We start from the raw sequence: 26497 nt of genomic DNA on the forward strand, positions 1-26497 counted from the left end.
TGATTGGCTGTTGACTATGTTTTGCTTCTCTTTTCCCTGCTTCCAGCCTTCTTTGCCAATAGTAGTGGTAGATGTCTGAGTGGCTGAGCCTCATTCAGGCTTTTTTTCTGGTCACATGTATAATACATTAGAGCAAAGTGTGACAACTTACAACCATGTTATAACCAGGGTGAATTTGATTTAAATTACCACCCAAGAGTAATCTCTTGACAGTCATAATCAGTTTGATCTACCTAGTTTTATTCAATGTCTGATGACAGGTTAAAATTAATATTTTAGGGATTTCCCTGGTGGTGCAGTGGTTAAGAATCCGCCTGCCAATGCAGGGGACACAGGTTGGAGCCCTGGTCCAGGAAGATCCCACATGCCACGGAGCAACTAAGCCCGTGCGCCACAACTACTGAGCCTTCACTCTACAGGCCACGAGCCACAACTGCTGAGCCTTGTGCCATAACTACTGAGCCTACGCACCACATTACTGAAGCCCGCGCACCCTAGAGCCTGCGTGCCACAACTACTGAGCCCACACGCTGCAACTGCTGAAGCCTGCATGCTCTAGGACCTGCGTGCCACAACTACTGAGCCTGTGTGCTGCAACTACTGAAGCCCGCGCACCTAGAGCCCATGCTCTGCAACAAGAGAAGCCACTGTGATGAGAAGCCTGCGTACCACAATGAAGAGTATCCCCTGCTCACTGGAACTAGAGAAAGCCGCGCACAGCAACGAAGACCCAACGCAGCCCCCAAAATAAATAAATAAATTAAATTTAATTTAAAAAGAAAAGGCAGTTAATATTTTAAGTACAGGTGTGCAGCCCAACAGTGTGTCATCTTGTCATTGTGGGCAGTCATAATGTTTGAGCAGAGAATGGCTTTTAAAAATAACTTTTCGGGACTTCCCTGGTAGCGAAGCAGTTAAGAATCCACCTGCCGGGGCTTCCCTGGTGGCGCAGTGGTTGAGAATCTGCCTGCTAATGCAGGGGACACGGGTTCGAGCCCTGGTCTGGGAGGATCCCACATGCCACGGAGCAACTAGGCCCGTGAGCCACAGCTACTGAGCCTGCGCGTCTGGAGCCTGTGCTCCGCAACAAGAGAGGCCGCGATAGTGAAAGGCCCGCGCACCGCGATGAAGAGTGGCCCCCGCTTGCCACAACTAGAGAAAGCCCTCGCACAGAAACGAAGACCCAACACAGCAAAAATAAATAAATAAATTACTAAACTCCTACCCCCAACATCTAAAAAAAAAAAAAAAAAAAAAAAAGAATCCACCTGCCAATGCAGGGGGGCATGGGTTCAAGCCCTGGTCCAGGAAGATCCCACATGCCACGGAGCAACTAAACCCGTGCACCACAACTACTGAGCCTGCGCTCCTGGAGCCCATGCTCTGCAACAGGAGAAGCACACGTACCGCAACGAAGAGTAGCCTCCACTCGCCGCAACTAGAGAAAGCCCGTGCACAGCAACGAAGACCCAACGCAGCCAAAAATAAATAAATAAATTTATTTAAAAAAAATAATAATAGGGACTTCCCTGGTGGCACAGTGGTTAAGAATCCACCTGCCAGTGCAGGGGACACGGGTTCGAGTCCTGGTCCAGGAAGATCCCACATGCCACGGAGCAACTAAGCCCGTGCACCACAACTAGTGAGCCTGTGCTCTAGAGCCTGCAAGCCACAACTACTGAAGCCTGCGTACCTAGAGCCGGTGCTCTGCAACAAGAGAAGCCACCGCAGTGAGAACCCCACGCACTGCAACGAAGAGTAGCCCCTGCTCTCTACAACTAGAGAAAGCCTGCGTGCAGCAACAAAGACCCATCGCAGCCAAGAATAAATAAATAAATAAAATTTAAAAAAATAATAATTTTTCCTCCTTAGATAAAATAATGTTTCGTGCAGAGAATTTGAATAATACAGAAAATGTTTAAAAACTAAAAACCACTTCTAAACCCTTTATTAAATATTTTGGTATTCTGTCTTCCTTGCTCTGTGTGTATGTGTGTGCACACGTGTGTGTGTGTTACGGGGATTATATTTTTTTTAATCCTTTTTTTAGAAGTTAGTGTTGTACAAGGAACATTTTCCCCTTGTCAGTAATGGGTGAGTTTTTATAGTAAAAGAACTGTTTTACTTTTAATGCCACCGCTACTGCCTTACATTGATTTTTCACTTTCATTTTCCAAGTGCTTTCACTTAACATTATCTTCAGGAGTGAGGTGCAGTGTCTGTAGAGTGTTAAGGTACCTCTGTGTGTCCTCAAAGCCATGTCTCTGCACCAGTGGACATGACTAAGAACACTTTATACCAAGTATATTTTTGTTAGGACTTTACACAACTCAGTTTTTGGTTAGAAGTAGAGCCACATGTATTTGAAACAGTGATACGTCTTTGAGTTTGTTTTATGGTTTGAGATTTATGGCATTTAATAAGCTGGGTAGGACTTTACTTTATCCTCTCCATTCCTTTTCTTGCAGCCGAGGAGGCCCCAGAAAACACTGGGTTTGTGTCCTCACCCTGCATCCTGGGACTCACCTCCTGCCCCAGCAGTGAAGCTGATCGCCTGTCTGTTACAAGAACTTGTTTAGTTTTCCTGCCCCAATGGAGAGGAAGAATAAAATTCTCTTAAATGTCAGCTTTCTTTCTCTTTTAAATTTTGCTAGAAATAATCATGGGCTCTCTTCCCTACAGCCTTCTTTGCCTGTTCGGTCCCATCTTTACCTCTCCTTCCCTGAATTCCCGCATTATCTGTGTGGATGTCACCTTGTTCCGCTGATGTCTCCTCTGCCTGCTCTGTTTCATCATTTTTCAAGTAGATTGTAAATCCATGGAGTAGGGTACTTCTTGGCCTAACAGGAGAGAGCTGCCCTGTAGAGGGTTGGGGTAAGGTTTATTAAAAACTTGGCTTTCAGGGCTTCCCTGGTGGCGCAGTGGTTGAGAGTCTGCCTACCGATGCAGAGGACACGGGTTTGTACCCCGGTCCGGGAAGATCCCACATGCCGCGGAGCAGAGCGGCTGGGCCCGTGAGCTATGGCCGTTGAGCCTGCGCGTCTGGAGCCTGTGCTCTGCAACAGGAGAGGCCCGCGTACTGCAAAAAAAAAAAAAAAACAACTTGGCTTTCTGTTCCATGGTGCTGTAGCTGAGCTGCAGTGTAAATTAAAATTCATCTTTCTACAGATTCATTCCTTATAAAATAAAATGCTTTTTTCTTATCTTTTTCCCTTTTCTCTCCTACTCTTTTACCATCTTTTCCTCTTTCCTCCTCTTTCTCCATAGCCACTGTGGGCTTGGCTTGACTTGGCTTTGATGCAATCCTAAAGAGGCTGCTTTCCCACCTAAAAAATGTTAGGACTTGAAGAATTAGGGAAGGCAATCAATTTAAGTTTTATCACCCTCACCTTGGCTTGGCGGTACTTCCTGTAACACGATCTGGGCAATGGCGTGGAGGATGTGAAGCTGTGGAAAGCGTGAGGGCCTGTGCAGTGCGGGTGGCAGGGAGCGCCCTACAAAATCCCAGTCTCCTGGACAGGCCGCTGGCCACCCCACAGGGAGCCTAGACTTAATGAGGTCCTCCCAGTCCAGGGGCCGGCACTTGGCCACACAGAATCCGAGTCCCCATCTGCCTCTCATTACGGGTAGCTGGGCCTTCCAGGAGTACAGACATCATACAATTCAAGGACTGATTGTTTAAAACCAAGAAAGTCACCAGCTTTTTGGATCACAAAGAACTTAAAATATATATATATATATATTTATTTATTTTTGGCTGCGTTGGGTCTCCGTTGCTGCACACGGGCTTTAGTTGCAGCAAGTGGGCTTCTCATTGTGGTGGCTTCTCTTGTTGTGGAGCACGGGCTCTAAATGCACGGGCTTTAGTAGTTGTGGCACGTGGGCTCAGAAGTTGTGGCTCGTAGGCTCTAGAGCGCAGGTTCAATAGTTGTGGTGCGCGGGCTTAGTTGCTCTGTGGCATGTAGAGTCTTCCTGGACCAGGGCTCGAACCTATATGTCCCCTGCATTGGCAGGTGAATTCTTAACCATTGGGCCACCAGGGAAGTCCAGGATCACAGGGAACTTTAAAGATCACCTAGTGGTCATCTAAATGCTTCGTCTCATGGCTGAGGAGAACTAAAACTTAGAGGGAACAAGAGGTTTGTCTCACTCAGTCACACAGCTGATTAGCCACAGAGTCAGAATTAGTTACCCCACTGACCTTGGCCTTGTGCTTTTGCTTGTGAATTAATGCAGACTGTACCCTGGAGAGCTGGTGTGTCTAACTTTTGTGACCTGTGAGGGATACCAACAGTGTTAGGGCACCACCTTTGTTGCTAGAAGTTTCTAGAACAATTGGGCAACTACATATGAGGCCTGAGACCTTGGCAGTGATCTGCTGTCCTGTCACCTTCCTTTTAGGAGTTTCCACCGTTCTAAGTCACATTCTGCCCACATATCATCCAAAGGCAGTACCATGAGAGTCAGTAAATACTTCTGCCCATCTTCCAGTTGCAATTTATTAGTCTAAGGAGAGTGTTCAGACTTGGGGGCTGTGTATTTCCTTGAATGCTTTCAAAGCTCGCATCCTTCTGAGAGTTGAGTTCAGCGAGGGGGGCTGCTCACATGCCCAGAGTCCTCATTCCCAGTTCTCTTACTCCAGGTGACACTGGACAGCCAGGGGATGGCTTTGGCATTGCGATTTGTTGCATATTTCTACTTACTCTGTATCTGCCAAGTTGAGGTACTGGAAGGATTCCAAGAGCAAGCGGGTGATAGCAGACAGCTGAACACAGCCATGTCTTTCCATGAAAACTGCTTTTCTTGGCTTTCTCCCAACAATGTTAGGTTGCCAGGAGAAAATGCTTTTGGCTTTACAAATGATATGGCCATACTCTGGGGTAGTTCTGGTTTTTGGGGGGTTTTTTTTTTTTGGCTTTGTTTTTCTTGTTTGTTTGTTTTTTGGTTTTTTTGGTCATTGAAAAGAGTGAATACTTGTGACTCAAATTATTTGGCAGCTTTTTGCTCATGGCATCCTAAATTGTGTTGTTTTTACATACTTTATATGAATTTGTGGTTTTACGTGTGTACCAACATGTGAAGAAAGATGCTAAAAACTTCAGGTTAATAAACCTGTCAGGTTAGGTTGAAGCCACATCAGATGGAACATTCGTTGCTTTGTCGTGGCCGGCTTGCAAGTGGGAGTCACATCAATCTCTTTTTTTGTGAAAATGTTCTTTCTTGTTCAATTCTTCGAGGTTTTGATTTAAATTTCAACCCAGGAAGGTTAGGCTAGGATATTTTGATCATATATTGTTACAGCTTATCACCTATTTTAAGTTCCAAGTGAACATTCTGAGTATTAATTATTTTTTAAGCTGGAAAACGATCTAGAGTGAAACTGGAAATTTTGTGATTTACTAGGACAGTTTGAACATAGTTGTCTGTTAAAAGTATTTCTACAACTGGTGAATGCACAAGATTGTTTTTGTCACAAGTTTATTTCATGTTTCTCTGCAAATGTCTCATAATCAAATGCCAGTAATCCCAGCTGGCTTCTCCCTCTGATCCTACCTGTTTGAACCACTCCACCATCACACAGTCTCTGAAACATGTTCAGTTTTTAAAGTAGTATCCTAAGCGTACTTAGGAAAGAAACTACATCTAGTGTAACATGACTCCCCCCAAAGCCAAATAATAACATACTAGCCAGCACCAGTAGCACCTGCTGCCTGTCAGTCACTCTCCTTGGTGCTTCATGTTCGTGAATCCACTTAATTCTAACACAACCCTAGGAGAGGAGGTGCTGTCATCTCCACTTCACAGGTGATAAAGCTCAAGCACAGAGAGGTTAAGTAAATTGCCAAAGGTCACACAGCTGGCAAGTGGCAGAGCCACCCGCAGACCAGGTCCTCTGTACTTACGCACAACGTCCTACTGTCTCTTAGAATGAAATCTTATTTGTGGCTATGTTCCAATAAAACTTTGTTTTGTTTTGTTTTTTCAAAAACAGGCATTGGGTTGCTTTGGCCCTGGGGCCATAGTTTGCTGACGCCTGGTCTTGGTGGACTGAGCCTGTCCCTTTCGGCAGTGCGAGTCTGGGCAGTGCAATTCCAGGTGCGCCTGGAGGAGCTGAGGCTCTGCCTAAGCAAGGGGGCAATGAGCCTGCAGCAGCGGTGGCGTCTCTAGGAGGGGCAGGGCAGGGCCAGCATCACGGCAGGTTCACCAGCTGATTTGTTTTGTTCCTCAGTTTTCTGGGCCACCCTTTCTTCATCCAGAGTATAATTTTTTTTTTTTTTTTTTTTTTTCCGTACGTGGGCCTCTCACTGCTGTGGCCTCTCCCGGTGTGGAGCACAGGCTCCGGACGCGCAGGCTCAGCGGCCATGGCTCACGGGCCCAGCCGCTCCACGGCACGTGGGATCTTCCCGGACCGGGGCACGAACCCGTGTCCCCTGCATCGGCAGGCGGACTCTCAACCACTGCGCCACCAGGGAAGCCCAATGGAGTGTAAATTTTAACTAGATAACTCTCTGAGGGCTTCCAGCTGACAGTTCTAACCTGTCTTATTGTCCCTACTAAGCTTATCGCTGAAGGCCGTATTTTGTTTTCTTTCTGTCTGTTTCCTGACCAGCATCACACCAGTTACACACACACACACACACACACACACATACACACACACAGAGCAGTACTTCCTCTGATTGCTCTGCTGTGTAGTGTGGTTTTAAGTGTATATCAAGGTGTGAGGAAAACTGCTGAAGAATTCAGCTTTTGAAAAAGTGTGTTTAGTGGGCTCATTGAAACCACATCAAACTCATCATTTGTTGCCACTTGAAGCATTTCTGAAGCCCTGGTGGACTCTAAGTAAAATCATGAAGTGGAAGCGTGTTTCTGGCTGTCCTGCTCCAGTCCCGAGCATCTTCCCTCTTACCTCCCTTTCCTGATATTCTCAAATGGTCACACAGTGTGTCCCCCATCAAGCTTTTATCTCAAAAATAGTTATGATCTGATCCTTCCTGTGAGTGTGCATTTCAAGAGGATGTTTGGAGATGGAAATTGGGGAGAGTTCATTTGTGAGGGTGGTTGTTACGTGAGTGGTTGACGTCTCTGGACGGGAGTCTGCTACTGGGAAAGGCCCATATGTGGCAGGGGTGTGTGAGGTCTAGGAAGAGGGAGTTGTCTTCCCTGAGGGCAGGCATCCTTAATCTTTAGGGGATCTTAGGACCCCTTTTGAGAATCTAATAATGGACCTTTTCTCTCAAAAATGCACATGACACAGAAAGTGTACAGACGTTTCTGCCCAGGCACCCCTGCCTGCCGTGGACTTCCCAGGCAGGCCCAGGCCTCCTGTCTCATCCCAAGGGAGTTTGGGCTGCTGATGATGGTAGAGGAGCTACAACCTGTGGTGGCCCTAACTGCAAAGAAAGTGTTTCTCTGTCCCACTTTCCTACGAAAGAGCAAGAAAAGGAATACTTGGCTTGCTACTATTGTAGAAACCTATTCTGGGGAGAAACTTACATGATCATTGTTACTTCTGCTTAACACCCCGAGTTCGTTCTTTGGGTTTTCAGTTACTACCTTATTTGATTAGATGAGTTAGGTAAGTAGTAGAGATCTTCTCCGGGTTAGTGCAGTGTGGTGGAGAGAATCTCCCTGCTCTTTTGCAGCCCATGGCTTGTTTTCTTATTATGTTAATAGTTGTCATATCATGACACAAGTAGAAAATGAAATATTTGTCCCACACTGAGGTCAGCAGAGGCGGCCGTTTTCACCCACAGGTGACCATGGAGGCTGATGGACCATTATCGCAGTGCACCAGTGGGAAGCTCTGGACTGGAGCCTGGCTGAGGCCTTGCACCAAAGCCAAAGGTTTGCTGGCCTAGTGCACGTAAGCACAGAGTGCCTGTTGTACAGCCAGGCCGGGCTCCTGTCTGTGCTGTCTTGGGGCACAAAATCGTATTTGTCCTGTAAAACCAACTCCGAGCGCATATGCTCTTTGTACTCAACCTTTGAGCACAGGCCAGTCGACTGACAGCCTGTCCATTGCAGCTAGTCACTGAGATTCGTGGTGACTGTTTAGAAAACAGAAAGGAGCCTGTTCTGCTGCCTCTCCCAGTGCCCGCTTCACCCAGTGGTGACCCTTATCTGTGCTTGGCTTCTGTGACTGGGGCACGGTTCTTTGATTCCCCCCCTGCCCTCAGGGCTGATGTTGGGGTTTCTGTTGTTCCGAGGGGTGGGCTGCATGATGCAGTGGGTCTCTTGGAGTGTTCATTTATTTGGTTCTTTCCCCAAATACTAATTGATAACCCAGTATGTACTGGCGCCCAAGGACACAGAGGAGACGTATGTTCCAGGAAGGCAAGAAGTTTCATCCTGGTTTTGTGCCAACGATAGATTTAGGATGGGTTGCCATAAATATTATCATGACAAATGCTGCTACAGAGTCATGCCCTGTTTTGAACCTTCCATAGCATATCTGTAGTATGTGTCTGTCAGAGTAGAGAAGCATCGTCTACTCTGTCCCTCTTCTGTGATGTCTGTCATTCACCTTCTTGCCTGACAGCTCAGAACTTCAGCAGTTTTTGACGATGGGCCAGGTGCTGTCAACAGAATTTGCTGCGGACACTATCTTTGTTTCATAATGAGGCTTGTGTAGGCATTGTTCAGGTTTGTTTGAACTAAACCCTAAAGACAGGTTTCCTTATCTGGTCTCATGCTTTAGAGTCATGCCAAGGCTAATTAATACCTAATCCCATCCTGGGGCAGGGGATAGGCCTCAGGATCTGGCGCTACTTTTGGGGGGTTTGGGGGAGGTTGTGTTTTTTACCTTCTTATCTAGTTTGTTCTTCCCTGGTACACAGGGACTGTAGTTTACATGTCTTTATTGTCTCATTGAAGTGATAGACAAACAACAGAGTAAGTAGATTCTCAAATGACTGATTGATACACTTGGTTACAAGAATGCGTTTTCATGGGAATACTTGGTAGACCTATAAAGCATTATTTAATTTAGATTTCCTTATGGGAGAGCTTGCTTTTTTTTCAGTACTTACCATAGTTAACTTTTCCTATTTTCTAAGATTGAACTTGAATTAAATGCTTAAAAGGGCTCTGGAAGAATAGAGTGAAAGGATATTTTAACATGTATGGGCTGTTGCTGAATGAGGCAGAATATAAATATTTATTCTGTAGGCTTTAATTTGTTCATATATTATATAAACTGCACCATTAACTGAACAGTTGCCTATTTCTGCTGTTCTACTTTTGAATATTATAGAAAAGATTGTGTGCTGGTTCTGTAGCAGCCTTAAACCAAAATCTGATAAACTTCGGTTGAAAATAAAGTTTACTATATTGCTATCAAGTAACTGTTGGGAAATTAAAAGAAATACGTTGATTTTATTAATTGGAGTTAGACAAACATCTCGATTTATACTGTTTCATCATGAGCTAAAGAACATGTTGGTGCTAAAAAAAACATGTGTTAGTTAGACTTGGGAATATTCGATCTGATCAAAGGAGAAGAGATACAGGAAATCAGAAATCTAGAAGTCTCTAGAAGTGAAGGGCTTTTACTCAAAACTGCAGGCTAGGACTGGAGCAGCCTTCTGGTTCTACCAGGCTCTGCCAGGGGATAGTTGGGACCACAGGGCCTAGTTGGCTGATGTGGCTGGGTGGCCTGTTAGAGGACTGTCCTTACCTGGGCCTCTGTTAGCTCTGATGTTAAGGAGGGACTGGCCCTGGACCAGGGAGCTGAGCCGTGACCTTGGAGCCTGATCCTGAAGGTGGCTGTGCCTTGCTTTGGTTCATCCTTGGAGTGTGTTGTCATAGGCTGAGGGTGGGATTTTCCCTAATTTTTTTTTTAGACAACATAGCCTCCTGTGAGCTGGCCATTCCTTACCTGCTGTCTGTGATCTTTGACTTTACCTTGGTTCTTGCCCCATGAGGATTGAAACCATGTTGAGAGGTTTCCTTCACTATGGAATGGCCAAGAAGAAAAGGTGAGAACAGATTTCCTGATGAAATCTGTCAGTGTCCACAGCACTTTGGTGCTTTGTCCCAGAGGCTCACCAGGCAAGTAGTAGTGAACTGACCAGACCACACACCCACCCAGTTTTCACCCTGGCAAGGTGATCGTGTGAACACCGTCCCAGTATTCTCAGAGCCTTAGACGTTTTTAACAGGGCTGGTGAACTTTGAGCCGCACAGGTCCCCTTTGGAAGCTCGCTGACCTCTTGGTATTTATGTCCCTCTCTACACCAAAGGGCTGACTGCCTTGGACTACTGGCGTCAGTGGAAGGACAGTTGCCTCTCCTTTCCCACCCCCCAGCTGCCATCACTTTGATTCATCAGTACTAGAAACTTCCAAGACAACATTGATTTTTCTTGTTTATCAGATTGGTGGTTACATGGAGCGAGCTCTATGACAAGTAGGAAAATTGCATCCGAATGTGTTCTGAACCGGGCTTGGTTCATAGCAGGCGCTAGGTAAACGCTGGCTGACTGTGAGCACAGATTCATGGAGGGTAAATTGATGCAAGTGTCTTCTGACATGTTTGGTCCTAAGCAGAGAAATTTTAAATGAAATTTAGGAAATGGAAATTATAACCATGTTTTTTCCCCAAATTCTTGGGGCTCTGAGAGCAGTGTTTGAGTTTATGCAGAATTCTACAAGAAGTAATCATTACGGGGAGTTAATTTAGTGTAACACTCCCTGAAAATATAGATTTTTGCTTCAGTTCTTCTGAGTTTCAGATAACAACTGAAGGAACCTAGTTGAGAATCAGAAATGTCCTTTATGTTAAAAGTTTGCTGATTAAGTCTCGCCTTGATTAAATCATCTGAATTCAGAGTTGAGCCTACTTGGTGGGCTTCGTAAAGAATTTGTTTTTGTTTCCGTTTTCTCAAGTTGACTTTGAATTTCAGTTGAATTTAAATTTGTTTCAGTTTACTTGAGTAAAGCAAATAAGGCAAAAGTGGCAGCTAGAATGTGTTCACTTTCAAAAAATTGAGAAGTACCGCTGTGAGGGCTATATGTGGAAACCACCAGTACATATGAAAATGCCAGAACAAGACCTTTTTGGTTACAGTAGTTTGGTTTTATTTGTGTTTTTATGCGGACATTTCAGCAGGAAAGGGTTGATTGTGTTGAGCATCTGTTTGTTTGCAGCCTAGAATTTTAGAGCTGAAAGAAGTAATGCAGTTGTCTTGTGCAAGATGCTCATCTTTCAGGTGAGATAAAGGTCCATAGAAGGAACGTGAGTTAACCATCGTGAACGGGCTGGTGCAGCCACCATGTGAGGTTGGTGGAGAGAACTGAGCTGTGATTTTTTTTCGTGGTACGTGGGCCTCTCACTGTTGTGGCCTCTCCCATTGCGGAGCACAGGCTCCGGACGCGCAGGCTCAGCAGCCATGGCTCACGGGCCCAGCCGCTCCGCGGCATGTGGGATCTTCCCAGACCAGGGCACGAACCCGTGTCCCCTGCATTGGCAGGCAGACTATCAGCCACTGCGCCACCAGGGAAGCCCGAGCTGTGATTTCTTGAATGGAAACTCTCTCCCCTAGGGAAGGGGGGTCTTCCCTTCAGGAGACTCCTTCCTCCCAGTTTCTAAACATCAAATGCACCAGGACACCAGAAAAGTAGAGCAGGCAGTAGGCAGCAGATGAATTGTTGCAACTTCATGAGAGAGCAAAACAGGCAGACTAGAAAAGCCACTGTCTTAGTAATGAGACTCTGCTTCTCCAGAGGGGGAGGCTGAGCAGCAGGGTATCACTGTGGGGATTCCCGGATTCATGCATGTGGAGGTTAGAGCTGAGGGGTCTGGCAGGAACCTCGCCGGGGTCTCTTTGACTGGAGGGGATCTCTGACTTCTGTGGTTCGTTGCTGCCCCACCCTGCGGCATAGGTGGGGTTCCTCCTTTCCATTCTTGGCTTTATCTACTATACAGTTTCTTTTATTTCACTGTAATTAAAAGAAGACTTTATTATGGAAAACTTCAAATACGTATAATATTAGAGGGCTAGTATAACACCCCCACACACCTGCCCCCTGGTGAGGAGTCACCGACGCTTGTCCAGTCGTTTTTCATCGACGCTACACCCCTTGCCTCACTAGGTTTTAAAGCAGATCCCAGACATTATAAACTAATGGAAACTTAAATCTGATTGGGGGGTGGTAGCTGAAAGAAACTAATTACTTATAGAGTAATTAAGGATTAAACTGAAGGAGCTCCCCTTTGTCAGTTATTCTGGAAGGTTTTGTTTTCCAAATGATCTTAATGGGTCCGTGCCACTCTCAGGGTAGGGGACTTGGCGTGAGGAGTATGGCTGAGGGGTAAGGGTGGAAAAGTGCTGGCTCTTGGGATGATATTTAGGAGGAGGGGACAGATGGGGTTGTTGGGAGCAGCTTCACTAGTCTCCTGCCTTTAGTCTGTAGCTGTTTGAGCAAGTTGCTCTGTTCATAATCCTAATTGTGAACCCTGAGAATGAGCCTTTAATTTATAATTGAAATGAAGATTTTACAGGAAGTAATGATTTTTGCTTCAGTGGGTCAAAGTGAGCATTTCTGAGGCTCTTCCTTTCATATGTGGTCGCGTCGGGATGGCTGACGTTGCTCTTTTTGTTTCAGATGGGAATGACTGGTAACACAAGTCCATTTGGACAACCCTTTAGTCAAACTGGAGGGCAGCAGATGGGAGCCCCTGGAGTGAACCCTCAGCTGCCCAGCAAGCAGAGCATGGTCAACAGCTTGCCTCCCTTCGCTGCAGACATCAAGAATGCTTCAGTCACCAATGTGCCAAACATGGTAAGTTGCCCTTGGTCTGAGAGCTGTGGGTCTCCAGTGGGTGCTTTGCTGTGTGGATTTTATCATGCTAACAGTGAAGATCTGCAACTAAAAGTGCGTCATGGGTGAAAGGAAAATAACCTGTATTTCTTATGCGAACGCTCTCTCAGTGAGTTTAATTTTCTGTGATGAGCTGCCCGTAAGGGGCTAGTTAATAGTTAAGATGATTCAGCTAGTCCTCCCGAGGTCCCTGTGTGGAGGGAGAGGGTTCATGTCCATTAGTCATTTTGACTTTCCTCCAGTCACCCTCTTGGTTCAGCAGTAGAGTCAAGAGAATTGGAGAGATGGGCTTTTTTACACTTCCCGTCTGTTAGTGGTTGAAGCTGTCAGTAGAAGTCCATCCATTTCTGTTACGAAGGACATTTATCTTCAGAGAACTGTACCTTGTCTGTGAGATGTGTGTGTCCTGTCTGACTTGACAGATGGTTTCACATGTCTTCATTCTCCCTGAGATTTCCTACCTATAAAATAGAAACTACCCTTGGAACTCTCATCCTAACTAACCCAGATATTAATGAGAAAATAGCTCCTTTTGTGCCACAAAATGGCATCTCTTTTGATTCTGGCCGCTAAGGGAAAGTGTGTTCTTTTGTCAGACCTCACCGTGCATACATGGCTTCTGCGTCTCTGATGTGCCTTTAGCGATGGGTCAGGGCCTGGAGCAGCCACTCTCCTCTCCCCTGGGCCTGCCCTGCCAGGGCTGCCATCCACATAGTTGTGCAGAGTGATTTGGGAAGGCTCAGAAGAAAGCTGGGGGATTATGTTCAGAAAAAGTTGCTTTTTGTCTTTTGATTTTTAAAAAACTTTAATTTGAAGTATTTGTTGTAAAGATACAGCCAAGAATTCCTGTTATCTCCATCACCTGCTTCCCTTGATGTTAACATCTTCTGTAACCTTGGTACATTTGCCAAAACTAAGGAATTGACTGCTTACAGTACTTAGAAGTTTTGAGGCTGCTGGAAGCAGGAAGAGTTGGGTCTCTTTCTCTTTGTTTTCGTTAAAAATCAGAAAAAGGGGCTTCCCTGGTGGCTCAGTGGTTAAGAATCTGCCTGCCGCCATCATCAAAAAATCTAGAAACAATAAATGCTGGAGAGGGTGTGGAGAAAAGGGAACACTCTTGCACTGCTGGTGGGAATGTGAATTGGTACAGCCACTATGGAGAACGGTATGGAGGTTCCTTAAAAAACTACAAATAAAACTACCATATGACCCAGCAATCCCACTCCTGGGCATATACCCTGAGAAAACCATAATTCAAAGAGAGTCATGTACCAAAATGTTCATTGCAGCTCTATTTACAATAGCCCGGAGATGGAAACAACCTAAGTGTCCATCATTGGGTGAATGGATAAAGAAGATGTGGCACATATATACAATGGAATATTACTCAGCCATAAAAAGAAACGAAATTGAGCTGTTTGTAATGAGGTGGATAGACCTAGAGTCTGTCATACAGAGTGAAGTAAGTCAGAAAGAGACAAACACCATATGCTAGCACATATATATGGAATTTAAGAAAAAAAATGTCATGAAGAACCTAGGGGTAAAACAGGAATAATGACACAGACCTACTTGAGAATGGACTTGAGGATATGGGGAGGGGGAAGGGTAAGCTGTGACAAAGCGAGAGAGAGGCATGGACATATATACACTACCAAACGTAAGGTAGATAGCTAGTGGGAAGCAGCCGCATAGCACAGGGAGATCAGCTCGGTGCTTTGTGACCGCCTGGAGGGTGGGATAAGGAGGGTGGGAGGGAGGGAGACGCCAAGAGGGAAGGGATATGGGAACAGATGTATATGTATAACTGATTCACTTTGTTATAAAGCAGAAACTAATTAAAAAATTTTTTAAAAATTAAAAAAAAAAGAATCTGACTGCCAATGCAGGGGACACGGGTTCGAGCCCTGGTCCAAGAAGATCCCACATGCCGCGGAGCAACTAAGCCCGTGTGCCACAACTGCTGAGCCTGCGCTCTAGAGCCTGCGAGCCAAAACAACTGAAGCCCATGCACCTAGAGCCTGTGCTCTGCAACAAGAGAAATCACTGCAATGAGAAGCCCGTGCACCACAACGAAGAGTAGCCGCCACTCACCACAACAAGAGAAGGCCTGTGCACAGCATCGAAGACCCAACACAGCCCCCCCAAAAAAAAAATCAGAAAAGGGAGTGATACTGAGGTATCCTAATCAGATTCCCGAGGTATCCTAATCAGATTCGGTCTCAGTTTGCTACATTCTTCCTTCAAGGGCACAAGCAATGAGATCTGTTTTCAAGCTGCTTCAAGTTTTTACTTCTTTATTTCTTCTTCTGATCATCCCCCTGTAACTTGCCTGGATCTGCTTCTCTCCTTCCAGTAACTTTTTGTTGCCAGGATTGCCTTGTTCCCGGCCATACAGACCCAGAACTTACAACAAAGCCCACTGCTCCCTTCACGCGGCTCCTCTCAGCCCTGGGGGCGGCAGGCCAGGATTCCCAGCCCTGCTCTTCCTGTTCTCGCCTACTTTCCTTTTCCAGTCCTCACTGGGAGGGCAGTAGCGTGGACTTCAGTACTGTTGATTGTCACCTGGGTTTGGTCAGTGACCTGGAGCACATTTTGGCTTCAGAGTAAGAGTGTTTGCTTTTCACAGACATTCTGTGTTTTGTAGTCTGAGAAACCCTGACCTAACATTTTCTTCCCTTTTCTTTTTTTAAATCTTCTCCAGGCCCACTTTTTTATCCTTTCTCCTTTAACCCCCAACTTAGTGGCAGAATCCTTTCACTGCAGGTTCCTCTGCCTACCTCTGCAGCTCCAGGGGACTGAATTCCTGAGAGTGGTGTGCTTGTCAAGGGCAGGTTCGGACCAGACTGGAAAGAGGCTTCTGGTTGCCTCCACCTGTGCCTGAGCTGGAGCCCTTTGGACTAGGGAAGGCTTCTCTCTCCCTTGGCACTGTTGACGTTTGGGGTGGGATCTTTCTCTGTTGTGGGGACCATCCTGTGTATTGTGGGATGTTTAGCAATATCCCTGGCCTTCACCCACTCAATGCTCACAGCCCTCCACCCTGACCCCCCTATAGTTGGCCCCAGTTGAAAGCCCCTGCTCCGGGGAATGGTTGCGGGAGGCAGTAGCAATAACATCTCATCCTTCTGTCTGTGACATCTAACAGATAAAACCAGTTCTCTCCCACTCTCCCCCGGCCTTGGCCTTATCAGGCTACCCGCATGGTGAACTGGGGAAGTATCTTGGTGTATGGGAGCCTAGCCACCACTTTCCCACAGGGGCACGGGTGGACTCTTGGAGAGATCCACAGCTGGTGCCTTTGGAGTGAAGTCCTCAGACGTTTACCGCGGGGCTCGGGGCAGGCTTCACCAGGCCAGGTGACCCAGCCACAGCCTTCACGCTATTGGGCGCAGCACAGGAACCAGAGGGGACTGACAGAGAAGCAGGGCAGCAAGTGCACATAATTTGCCTAATATCTTTCTAAGTGCTTTCGCACCCTGTGTTTTACCTTATTCTTTCGACAGCCTCTTGAAAGACGTCATTGCGCCTCCGATTTTACAGATGAAGAGGCTGAGGGTCTGAGGGCTTTAGGTTCGTTCAGGGCTATGTAACTTCTTGTCTGCAAGGCCCAAAGCTCCTTCAGTATGTCCTGGTGTCATGTTTTAGTGTCTCCGAGCCCTTTGGGGTGTGTTTACATTGCTTATTTGCAGTTCCTCAAACATGTTTCGTTGTCTTCCTTGAGTTTTCGAAATTGTTTCTGGCCCCTTGGAGCCCAGAGGTTTTTGTACAGTGAGGGAGAGCCGTTACCAAAGATCTAGATTTCTTTAATTAAAAAAAAAGAAAAATTTGGAGCCTTGAACATATTTGTGTTTTTTGTCATGCTTTGGGGAGTGGTCTTTTAAAGCCCAGCTAGGTTCAGTGTGCCAAACAGTTGAGCTCAGGACTCTGACACCGAATCACCTGGTGCCCTGGTTGAGCTCTCTGTGGGACGATTGACACTTGGTCACGGGCCAAGGGACTCATGCTTGTCTCCTCTCCTAGAGGATTGCCGCAGCACTGGTGGTGCTCAGGACGCGAGGAGATGTGACCGTTCCGTTAACTCGTCTCATTTGTTGAGTACCTTCTCTGAGCCCAGGTGCATCTGGAGTGCGGGTGTGAGTTAACGTAGAGCTCACCCCTCTTTTGTGAAATTGGGGGAGGTGGTGATGGAAAACAAGTAATTACAATGCAAACTGCCCCAACAGGTCTGAGTAGCACGGAGAGGTTGAGGTTGACACAGGGACCTCCTTAGGTGGAGCCGTCAGAGAGAAGGCCGCACCAAGTAGGGGGTTTTAAGGGCAAGATTGGAAGGATGAGCAGAAGCCACGGAGACCCCAGGGCACTGGGAGAGCGTTGGCTTGTGTAGGAGCCAGCAGAAGTCCAGTGGGAAGGGTGAGAGGAAAGCGGTGTGAAGTGGATATTGGGGGCTGGGCGGGAGCCGTCTCAAGGAGGGCCATGGGTGGCAATGGCCACTGCAGTGCTCTAGGCTAGCGGAGATGGGGGCCTGGAGGCCATAGATTACAGAGGGGACAGGAGACCAGATGAGATTTGCCACTAGAGTGGATGTGTGGGGTCACTGTGTGAGATGAGTTGGTGGGAGGCAGGACCATTTACAGAGCTAGCAGAGGAACAGACTGGGAGAAGGGTGATGAAGGGGAGGGCATTCGTAATTCCACTTTAGACATGCTCCTCTTGAGATGCTTGTGAGATGTCTAGGTGAAGAGGCCAGGCAGATGGGTGGACATACAAGTAGGGCAGCCACTGTCCATTGGGAGCTGGCGATAAGCATGCTGTGGTAGAAGGGCTGTGGAGTGGATGCCGTGGCTCAGAGGGGAGCACAGGAAGAGAGACCAGGCCAAGGAGGAGCTGGCAAAGGGGGCAGCAAGGGACTGATGTCACTGAAGCCGAGAGAGGAGATTGTTTGGACAGGCAGAGATGGTGGCTGCTGAGATGGTGAGTGAGATGAAGGCCAGAGAGCATCGCTGGAATATGCAGGGGATCTGTGGGACAGTCAGGAAGTGTGGAACATCTTCTGTGATACTTAAGTGTGGCCTGTAGTCATGGAGACCTGTTGATCACCACGGTCTATGGGCTGCCTCTGGGATGTGCTGCCTGGAGCTCCAAAAGGTTCAGAGACCCTATTGCAAATGGGGTCCTTTTGAGGGCATATATATCCCCAGGCCAATATTCAAAAGCAAATACCACATCTCCCTAAATTTTCACATGGATTTCATTGCAGCTCTGTCTTTGGCCATTTTATTTGTAATTTCTTAACTTTCTACAGATTTTTGAAGCTTCTTAGAACTTTTACCATATTATTACATTGTATTTCATGATTCTGAGATGCAAATTTTTTTCACATTTGTAGCATCTTTGAAATCAGGATGTATTTTAGAAACAAGTTTTAGGTCTAATAAGACACAGTATGTGTACCAACTACGTTACTTGTTCATAATTGGAATTAATAAGAGTGACAACTATTAAATATATATTCACTATCCAGTTTTCTAGGATAGCTCACATGGATATAAAAATTTCAAAATTATGTAAATTTTACTGACAAAGAAGAACAGGTTTGGGCAGAGGTATAGGTTGGGGTGTCTTTCTGTGGCCTGACTTCAAGGTCCATGTGGGCCTTCTCGAAGGAGAGATTTGCATGAGAGTGCGTGGGGTGGGGGAGAGTTGTTCCAGGGCAGTCCTCTGGAAGAGGAGGCCACCTGATTCCTTGGTGACATTACCCTTCTTGCCATTGTCACCTGAAAAAGTCATAACACGGAAAGCAAGGGAGCATTTGCAGGAAGGAGGGAAATACAGACATCAGTTGGCACTGGATTTGTCAATTAGGTCATTGCTGACCTTCATGATGGGTCTGAGATTGTTTTAAAGGAGCAGTGTTTCGAAGTGGGACACATCTTGGGTTTATCTAATCTAAGAAAGTTTGGTGACCAAAGGGGCCTCATCATTAGTTTCTCTCACAGTCTTCTGTGGGGCTCCCCAGTGCGGTCTCCTACAAGGGTTCTTTCTTTCTTTTTTTTTTTAACATCTTTATTGGAATATAATTGCTCTACAATGGTGTGTTAGTTTCTGCTTTATAACAAAGTGAATCAGCCATACATACACATATATCCTCAGATCTCCTCCCTCTTGCGTCTTCCTCCCACCCTCCCTATTCCATCCCTCTAGGTGGTCACAAAGCACTGAGCTGATCTCCCTGTGCTATGTGGCTGCTTCCCACTAGCTATCGATTTTACATTTGGTAGTGTATATATCATGTCACTCTCTCACTTCGTCCCAGCTTACCCTTCCCCCTCTCCGTGTTCCCGAGTCCATTCTCTACGTCTGTGTCCTTATTCCTGTCTTGCCCCTAGGTTCTTCAAAACCTTTTTTTTTTGTTTTTTAGATTCCATATATATGTGTTAGCATGCAGTATTTGTTTTTCTCTTTCTGACTTACTTCACTCTGTATGACAGACTCTAGGTCCATCCACCTCACTACAAATAACTCAATTTCATTTCTTTTTATGGCTGATACTCCATTGTATATATGTGCCACGTCATCTTTATCCATTCATCTGTCGATGGACACTTAAGTTGCTTCCATGTCCTGGCTATTGTAAATAGAGCTGCAGTGAACACTGTGATACATGAATCTTTTTGAATTATGGTTTTATCAGGATATATGCCCAATAGTGGGATTGCTAGGTCATATGGTAGTTCTATTTTTAGTTTTTTAAGGAACCTCCATACTGTTCTCCACAGTGACTGTATCAGTTTACATTCCCACCAACAGTACAAGAGGGTTCGCTTTTCTCCACACCCTCTCCAGCATTTATTGTTTGTAGATGTTTTGATGATGGCCATTCTGACCGGTGTGAGGTGATACCTCATTGTAGCTTTGATTTGCATTTCGCTAATGATTAGTGATGTTGAGCATCCTTTCATGTGTTTGTTGGCAATCTGTATATCTTCTTTGGAGAAATGTCTGTTTAGGTCTTCTGCCCATTTTTGGATTGGGTTGTTTGTTTTTTTGATGTTGAGCTGCATGAGCTGCTTGTAAATTTTGGAGATTAATCCTTTGTCAGTTGCTTCGTTTGCAAATATTTTCTCCCATTCTGAGTGTTGTCTTTTCGTCTTGTTTATGGTTTCCTTTGCTGTGCGAAAGCTTTTAAGTTTCATGAAGTCCCATTTGTTTATTTTTGTTTTTATTTCCATTTCTCTAGGAGATAGGTCAAAAAGGATCTTGCTGTTATTTATGTCAAAGAGTGTTCTGCCCATGTTTTCCTCTAAAAGTTTTATAGTGTCTCGCCTTACATTTAGGTCTTTAATCCATTTTGAGTTTATTTTACAAGGGTTATTTCTAATAGAAAGTTCATACGTGTTGGGGTTTTTTGTTGTTTTGAGAAAAACTAAGGACTGTATTATGGAGACTTTGCCATTCTTAAAGTTGTAATGGAGGAAAATCATCAGTAGTGCTGCTTATTTAAAATTGCTCACAGAAGAATAAAATAAAATAGCTCATGAGAATGGTGTTAGGATTTTGGTCATGCGTCAGAGAATTTGAACTTGGAGGCTTTGGACGAGGCCCCCAGGCAGCTGCTGATTCATGTCTCTAAAGTGAAGGAAAGTGTCGCTGGTACTGACTATCCATGCAGAGGAGGGTTGTAGAACTGTGTTCTGTGTCCTGCCAGAATAACAAAGATATGGGGTAGTGCCATTAGCTACGGCTCTTCCAGGGCAAGCTGTGTGTTTTGGGGTTAGTTCTCTCTGTTTCTCAGCATGTCAGTGGACCCACTGCATCAGTGGGACTGGTTCTTGGGCCCCACCCTGTCCTCCTGGTTCAGAATCTCTTAGAAGAGGGTGAGGAATCTGTGTTCTTGTCTGTCACTGTTATTTGTGAAACTTTAGTTTTTTTCTTTCTCAGTTTTCCAGGGTGTGCCACCTACTTCCCTGTAAGGTGGTTCAGGATAATTGCCAAATAGATGGACTTGTTCTTTCTTTTGCACTGGAACTGCTGCTTTAAATAAGCTCCTCCGGTGATTTTGATGTAGATTAGTCTTTGAGAGCCACTGTTCCCTGCAGTGTCAGTGACCTGATGCCGGCCGCCCCACTGTGGAGTGGGCTACTTTGTTAGTCTTGAGTCCACTTCAGTACTTCAGAAGGCTTCCCTGTCTCCCTCCACCTTTTCTGTCTTATTCTCTTATGATTTTCTGTCCTCCCATGTCCAGTTTCTGATCACTGAGGGAGCAAGACTTGAACTGATTGAACTTTGTGGACCCAAGGGTCTCCTCTTTGTTGTTGTCTTTGATTGGCTCATCTCACAGTTTTAGTTGCCCTGCGGAGATGCTGATGTTCGCATACCATTGTCCGCTAGCTCCTTGTACTTCACAAGCGTGAATTTAAAATCACTGGTGGTCTAGTATTTCCCTCTACCCTAGGACTGGGGAGAGTGCTTCCCCGTACTTTCGTCCTTCTCTGGAAACGACGAGTGAAGAGTCTTGTCAGCTCTTCACCATGAGAGCAGTTTCTGTATAAAATCACTCTGTGGCTATGAATTATGCCTCAGTAATTGAATTGGAAAACAGGGGACAAGGTTGGGAAGTGAGCGCTTGCCTGTAATTATTAGCCACCCAAGTGTTTTTGTAATTTTAGGAGTTTACCTTTCGTATTCTCAACTTACTGCCTTCACCTGTAACTTGAAGATCTCTGAGAAAATGTGTGAGGCCTTAGAAGAATAGCTTTTAGTTCTAAAATTCTTATTAGTACCTGTATAAATCCTTTCTACTGTTTTAACTCATCCTCTTTTGTTTTGGTAATAAATATCAGCTAGGAAACATAGCCTAAGCACAAAATATGATGCGTTGCGAATATCAGGAAACTATAAATGGAGAAAAATTAACAGTATTCTTTGATATTAGGAACCAACTGTACGTATTGCAAGTACTCAATCAAGATCATTTAACTTCTTTCCAAGATGAGTTTCCATTAACCAACAGTGTCTTTTCTAGGGTCTAATTAATGTAGCCTTTTCTTCAATGAAACTTTCTGGGTAAAACAACATAAATTATCTCCAGAGACATTCAGCCCTCTCACTTCATGTAAAGTAGAGACTCGGTAGGAAGGTTCTTCATGTCTAAACAAGCTGCGCCCACCACATACTAGTGTTGGAATTTCTGCCTGCTCGATAGCAGCAAATACAGGTGTTTCTGGAAAATGAAGTGACCATTTTAAGATGACCTCAGTAGACACCTTAAAAGATTGTATTAAAAAAATGAAAAATAAATTAAAAAAAATTTTTAATAAAAAATAAAATATATATTTTTTAAAAGGAAGAAGAACTCAGTAGATAGCACATTTAATGGATCTGGAAGGAGATAGACGTAGCTACCAAAGATGTAAGTGCAATACTGTGTCTGAAGAACCACAGCAGTCTTTTTGCAGCCCTAATTACCCTAACTTCTTTTTACTTTTTTCCACAATTATCTGAAATGGCCCTAAGGCTCAAGTCACCAAAAACTAATTTTTCAGTCAAATGATTAATTTGCCAAGTTATCAAAAACTTACTGTAATAAATGTTCTTGAAGAATATGTTCGTATATATTGATGGTCAAGAAGATTATTCCTTAAAAGTTTTTAGTAGATTGGTAATTCTCATTTGGCGAATGGGCCTGATGCTGTGAAGACCCCTTACCTCAGTTAAGACCTGCTGGTCTGGTTGGCCTGTCACCTTGGCTGTTGGAATAGATTCAGCAGCTTTTACCTTTTAGGGTTTCTTTGCACAGGTGCATTTGACCACTCAGCCCTCCACGGCAGACCGACTCTCTGGGTCGGAAGGAGTGACCTTAGGGCAGAGGAGAGAGTGAGTCTGTCCAGTTGTCAGTCCTGTGCCTTTGCCCTCTGGCTCACCCATCGAGTTTTTTTTCTTGACTTAGCCATTTGTTTTCTGCTGTGAAATCACAGCGTTTCTGATTTGGAAGATTGCTTAGAAATCATTCTGGTCCAGCTTGCTCATTTTAAATTATTTCCCTGTTGAATTTAAATCTTAAATTGTAAGGTAATCTTATTTTTTAAAAAATCAACAAACACCAAGCAAAAAGGAGAAAACACAAGAAACATTATTCCTTCTGTCTAAACAACTATGTTCTGTTTCTTACCAATTGATCTTTATCATCTCAGGTGATTATCACTTCTTCCTAGTTTGATAGCTCTGCATTTAATGAGCATATTCTTTATTTTATGACTGCAAAGCTTTGTGTACCCAGCTGTTCTAGGGTCCTTCTGGGGGAATCAGAACAAGTAAATATTGCAGAACAACGCTTTGTCCCACCTGGTATTTGCTTTCTTGTCATTTTCTGACTTTCAAGTGGAGGTTGGGAAGAAGTAAAGTTTCCAGGTGGGCCAGGGGAGTATGTCAAGAGGAGTGTGGGTCTGGACTCCATCAGTAATGTAGAAGGTCTGGGTCAGGTTGATCCTGAAGGGCCATCTCTAGGAATCCCAGCCCGACATGAATTGGGGGCAGTGGTTGTGTGGCAGGAGGAAGCACTTTCATTCCCTCTTCTGTCTTGGTCAGTGTCTGCTTCTTACTGTTTGCATTACAGAGTCCTTTGCAGACATTATAATCTGTTCCTCGACACTTCATGGAAAATATCTTCCTTTTCTAGAAAGAATGCCAGAATAAACTTCATTATACATACTCCTTGTGCATATCTGTGATTCTATCCTCAGGATAGAATAAAGGGCATTTTAAAAAATGGGGTGGGTGCTGATTACTCAAACCTGTGTAACAATAGCATAACCCTAATAAAAATACATCAAACTCCTTTAAAAATTAAGGAATACACCACAATAAATATAAAATGTTTGCGTTTCAAGGTCGTGTGATGGACAGGGGTGTAAATGATGGTTGAGTTATGGTGACAAGTGACACATGCAAAGAGCAAAGATCTAGGAAAGACTGAAAAGGGGTAAGTGGGCTGTACCCTCCACAGCCCTTAGATCATGTGCTTTGTGTTCACCTGCTGTTACTCATCGTTCAAAATGTTGACAGGCAGGGGTGGGGGGGGGTCACGATTGCACCAATGTGACTCCTATGCCGTGGTAACCTCCCCCTTCCATGATTAGGAATTGCATGTGATCTGATGGGAATGACTGAAATGCAAATTTCATATATTTTAAGGCCTTTAATGGATACTTTTATATTGCCTTCCAACAAAAGCCACAAACCAGGTCACTAATATCGCACAATGCTCCCAAGGCTGGGGATTATCACTCTGTCCTTTGATAGGAGGAAACGGTGTCTTATTATTTTGATTTGCATTTCTTGATTACTGGTAAGAATTAAAGTACTTATGTTTAGTATGCTTTTATTTTTTGAGTTGCTTAGTTCCTGTCCTTGGCCAGTTTTTTTTTTTTTTTTTTTTTTTTTTTCTTTTTGCTGTATGCGGGCCTCTCACTGTTGTGGCCTCTCCCGTTGCGGAGCACAGGCTCCGGATGCGCAGGCCCAGCGGCCATGGCTCACGGGCCCAGCCGCTCCGCGGCATATGGGATCCTCCCAGACCGGGGCACGAACCCGTATCCCCTGCATCGGCAGGCGGACTCTCAACCACTGCGCCACCAGGGAGGCCCCTTGGCCAGTTTTTTTGTTAGTTTCTCTTAGAATGCTTTATAAAGCAAGGTGGGCAACCCTCTGACAAGGTGGGCAGCAGGAGGGTTAAAAGGTGGGCACTCTACTGCTAGATCCCCCTCTCCACCACTGCCCAGTGCCACTTTGGGCCCTGAGTTAGTCCTCCCTTGGCGGGGGGGTATTAAATGAGCTGATGCTGTTGGGCACTGAATACAGAACCTGGCACAAAGTCCTTGAGAAATAAAGACTGGCCAAGGAGAGGAAAAAGAATAGTACCTGCAGTGTTATTTGCTTTGTCTTGTGTGTTTCAGATATTTTTCCTAGTTTGTTGGTTGCCATTACAGTGGCCTGGCCCTGGTGCTTTTCCATTATGCATGGCTGCCGCTACATCAGAATCACCTGTGGCCCTTTTGCTCTTAAATGTTTTGTTTTATTCTAACTGTAAAGGTACATACATGTTCATTTTGGAAAATCTTTAAAAAGTAGAAAGCTAAATATAATAAAGCACCCCCTGTGGAACTTTAACAAATAGAAATGCCTCTGGCTCCGCCCCAGATTTGTGAATCATAGTCTCTGGGAGGGACAAATGGGGAATCTGTATTTGAAGAGGTTTTACTGGGGATTGGTTAGGAACCACTGCTTTACATATTTTTATGAAGGCCTTTACCACTTTTGCATTACAAAATATTCATTTAATACTTTCTAGTACCTTTACAATTTTATTTTTTATATTTAATTGTTCATTGTTTTCTACTGATTCTTCTGATCCCCCCCCAAAGTGGAATGTTTTTTGTTTATAAAAATAGTGGACACTTGTAAAACGTTCAAACAATACATAATTATAAACACGATCGCACCCCTGCCCAGAGATAACCACCAAATAATCTTAGAAGAACAAAGTTTTTCTAAGAACAGGTACAAAATATAAAGTTAATAAAGAAAAACCAAATGACCTTATGGTACTATTTTATAACTTTCCTTTGTAGCTTAATATGTTATAGACAGCTTTTCATGAAAGCATGAAGGTCTACATTATTGTTACTAATTTTGTTTGCCTCAAATAATCATTTTGCTATATCTCACAATTTTTGGTGGGTCAAGGATTTGGATAGGGCTTGGCTTTGGGCCCTTATGTTCCATGTGGCTTTGACTGGGGTCACTTGAGGTCCACCTTACTTTTCATGACTGCATATGATTTCATGAGGTCTGTAGCCATAATTTTTTAATTAGTCCACCTTTGATAGGCATTTAGGAGTTTTCCAGTAATCAAGTAATCAAGGCGTGGTGGCTGTCTTTGTACATACATTTTAGCACACTAGTCCAGTTACTTCCCTAATAATAAATTATAAGAAGTACAACTACTGGATCAAAAGAAATGCACATTTTTCTTTTTGATACATGTTGCTTTCCAGAGTCATACTAAATTGCATTATCACCAAAATCTCTGAAAATTGCTGTCTCTATACCCTCATTGATACCATTTTTTTTTATCGTGGTCATATTGATAGGTGAAAGATGCCTCTTTGTTCTAATTTCATTTCTTTGATGATTAGTGAGATAGAACTCATTTTAAAACAGCTTTACTGAGATATAATTCATGTCCCATACAGTGTTCCTTCCCCCTTTTAAAGTGCACAGTTCAATGGCATTCAGTGTATTGTGTGACCATCACAAACCACAATTTTATTTTTAAAATTTTTTCTTTTTTGATTAATTTATTTTTTGGCTGCGTTGGGTCTTCATTGCTGCACACGAGCTTTCTCTAGTTGCAATCAGTGGACGCTACTCTTCGTTGCAGTGCGTGGGCTTCTCATTGCAGTGGTTTCTCGTTGTGGAGCACGGGCTCTAGATGCCCGGGCTTCAGTAGTTGAGGCGCATGGGCTCAGTAGTTGTGGCTCTCAGGCTGTAGAGCGCAGGCTCAGTAGTTGTGGCACATGGGCTTAGTTGTTCTGCAGTATGTGGGATCTTCCCAGACCAGGGCTCGAACCCGTGTCCCCTGCATTGGCAGGCAGATTCTTAACCACTGTGCTACCGGGG

General features: G+C 44.7%; 1 protein-coding gene across 1 annotated transcript in view; it reads left to right on the plus strand.

Moving 5' to 3' along the window:
• The window catches only part of CREBBP (CREB binding lysine acetyltransferase), a 135717-nt gene that overhangs the window by 46593 nt on the left and 62627 nt on the right, over window positions 1-26497 (plus strand). The window contains exon 3 of the mRNA XM_082643822.1: window positions 12608-12784. Coding sequence (XP_082499948.1) covers window positions 12608-12784 — 177 coding nt within the window. The remainder of the gene's footprint in view (window positions 1-12607; window positions 12785-26497) is intronic.

The sequence above is a fragment of the Mesoplodon mirus genome (assembly GCF_964341445.2).
Source record: "Mesoplodon mirus genome assembly, chromosome: 15".
NCBI classification, from domain to species: Eukaryota; Metazoa; Chordata; class Mammalia; order Artiodactyla; family Ziphiidae; genus Mesoplodon; species Mesoplodon mirus.